The sequence below is a fragment of the Antrostomus carolinensis genome, unplaced genomic scaffold (assembly GCF_000700745.2).
Source record: "Antrostomus carolinensis isolate BGI_N321 unplaced genomic scaffold, ASM70074v2 scaffold10395, whole genome shotgun sequence".
Lineage (NCBI taxonomy): Eukaryota > Metazoa > Chordata > Aves > Caprimulgiformes > Caprimulgidae > Antrostomus > Antrostomus carolinensis.
Window position 1 is genome coordinate 18,702 of NW_010314255.1, and position 2,209 is coordinate 20,910.

General features: G+C 38.2%; 1 protein-coding gene across 1 annotated transcript in view; it reads right to left on the reverse strand.

The window, feature by feature from the left end:
• Window positions 1-2,209, reverse strand: part of ABLIM2 (actin binding LIM protein family member 2) — a gene marked incomplete at its 3' end in the record, with an annotated part of 101,741 nt that overhangs the window by 8,591 nt on the left and 90,941 nt on the right. Inside the window, exons 16-17 of the mRNA XM_029084868.1 lie at window positions 1,883-1,935; window positions 1,103-1,250 (exon numbers count right to left, since the gene is read on the reverse strand). Coding sequence (XP_028940701.1) covers window positions 1,103-1,250; window positions 1,883-1,935 — 201 coding nt within the window. The remainder of the gene's footprint in view (window positions 1-1,102; window positions 1,251-1,882; window positions 1,936-2,209) is intronic.

Here is a 2,209-nt window from a genome sequence, read left to right on the forward strand (position 1 = left end):
TTAATTAAAATCCTGACACTGTATGTTTTTCCTGTGTAACACAGTTCTTGGTGTGCTAATACTTCTCCCTGCTTAAAATTTGCACACCAGGACTATTCTCTCAATACCTACATAGAAAATCATCACATCAATTCCGGAAAGCATCCAAACATACCTGACGTGTGCATCACAATCAAAGGTTTAGGTGTTCATTTCTGGGCAATGACTTATAGACGTTAGGTGTGTGAGGTGGCCAGACTTGATTTCCCCTGCCCAGGGAATCCTACAATAGACCTCGTGGACATGTATGCGATGTCTGGTGAGGACTGAGGGGTCAAATCCCTTCAGGTTAGATCAGTGAGACGGATGATTCAAAATAACTTTTCTTCTTTATCTTGTTACAGCTTTGCGACAGACTTTGTAGCATCTGTTTTTCCTGTTCCTTGCATAGCTAAGCCATAATTTCCTTAATATAAGTTGATGGAGCCAGCTATCACATTACCAAAATGCCCACAAGACTGATATCCTAGCCCTGCTGCCAGACATGCCTCGCATTGGATGCATTCCTTTGGAAAACTGCTTCCCCAACTTGTTTACCCCAGATGACCTGCTAATGCCATATTTTGTAAAGCAGAGGAAGCAGGGAGAGGAATGGCCTAGTTATCTGTTAAAATTAATTTAACTTTTTTTTTTTTAATTTCTGTAATCTAAAAATAAAATTCAGACTCAATTCTGATGATCATTTTTTTCACCTCCTGACTTGCTGAAATACAGGTAATAAACATGTAGAATATGCTTTTGGTACTGACAGCAAACATGGACATATGGTCTTCAGACCAGTATTTAGCAACAAAATTATGCTATTATTCCACCTGGTTACTAAATGGCTTATATATCTGGAAGGTTTCTGTGAACTTATAGGTATAACTGTGAGAAACAATAAAAAATGCCTATTCTAAATTAATCTATGGAGCAAAGTGTTCTTTATGCTTTATCATGATATAGAAGAAATGGTTCTTCTAATATTCAAAATGCATAGTTTGTACCAAGGAGTAATTAGCACAAGTCAACCATCTGCCTGATACCACCATCCTGTCTGTTGAAAACAGGTAGCAGCACTCACGGGAGTAGCCGGCAGTCGTGCCCTCCTGTGCCCTCATGAAGTTTTCTCTGTCCGTTCCAGCAGTAAGAGACAGGGACCGCGTGTCTGAATCCGGGGAATTAGTTCTGGTGTCCATATCCCCTTTCAGAATAAGCCAACTGGTCTTTAGCTGGAAAGAGCAAGAGCATGTTAGAGGATTCAGGATTTAACATCTGAATGCAGTTCTCTTTCCTCACCTGTCTGGGAAGCCTTGTGAACTGACTGTATAGTTATGTTCACTGCAACTTGTGCCATCCTTTATCAAATGATAAAAGTTGACTGTATCTAGGACGTCTCATTGGATGCCACAGCTACCAAAAGCTCTTAACTTTCAGCTGGGCTGAGGATAGTTTCTCTGTTAATTAAGCTGCTCACGGCATCCCACTTTAGGAGATGCACTACATCATTTTCTTATAACGAATCTCCTGTTAACATTTTTCTCGTATGTTAATATGCACCCCAAGTAAAGTCCACAGGCTTAGCTGAATCACCAAGGTATATATTGAGACTGAGTGAAAATCCATGAGCTTACTGTTCGTTCTTCATCTCAATATCCCTATTTCTTTCTTTACTGGAGAATGTAGATTCTAAAATCTCTGGGTGAGAGATTAAACTTTTCTATATCTTCTTGGAAAGCCCTAGAAGTAGTAATGATTACTTCAGTTATATGAAAGAATGCCTTTATGTATGAACATGTTTTTAAAAACAGTTGCCTCAAGAAAGATCAAGAAACTACTCCCTTTTGTTCTTTCTGATTATTACCTTCTTACTGTCCTGATCCAAGCTTCCATCCTCCCCTTCCGATCTTCTTGCTGCTGGAAGATTAAGTTAATTTATAAAATTAGAACAGATTACATCATTTTTGTCTTCTGTTTTGACTGTGGTTATTTTCCAAATATTTTTAAGACAAGAAAAAAAACAAAAACAGAGCTGGGCAGAAAATTCAATGCGTAGACCCATGGCTTCAACAGCATTACTTAAAATAATTTGATGCATAGATCTATGGTTTCACAGCATTACTTAAATTAATTTTGAAATTATTACAGTAATTCATCCTTCAGGCACACAGTGAATTTAGACAATCTATTC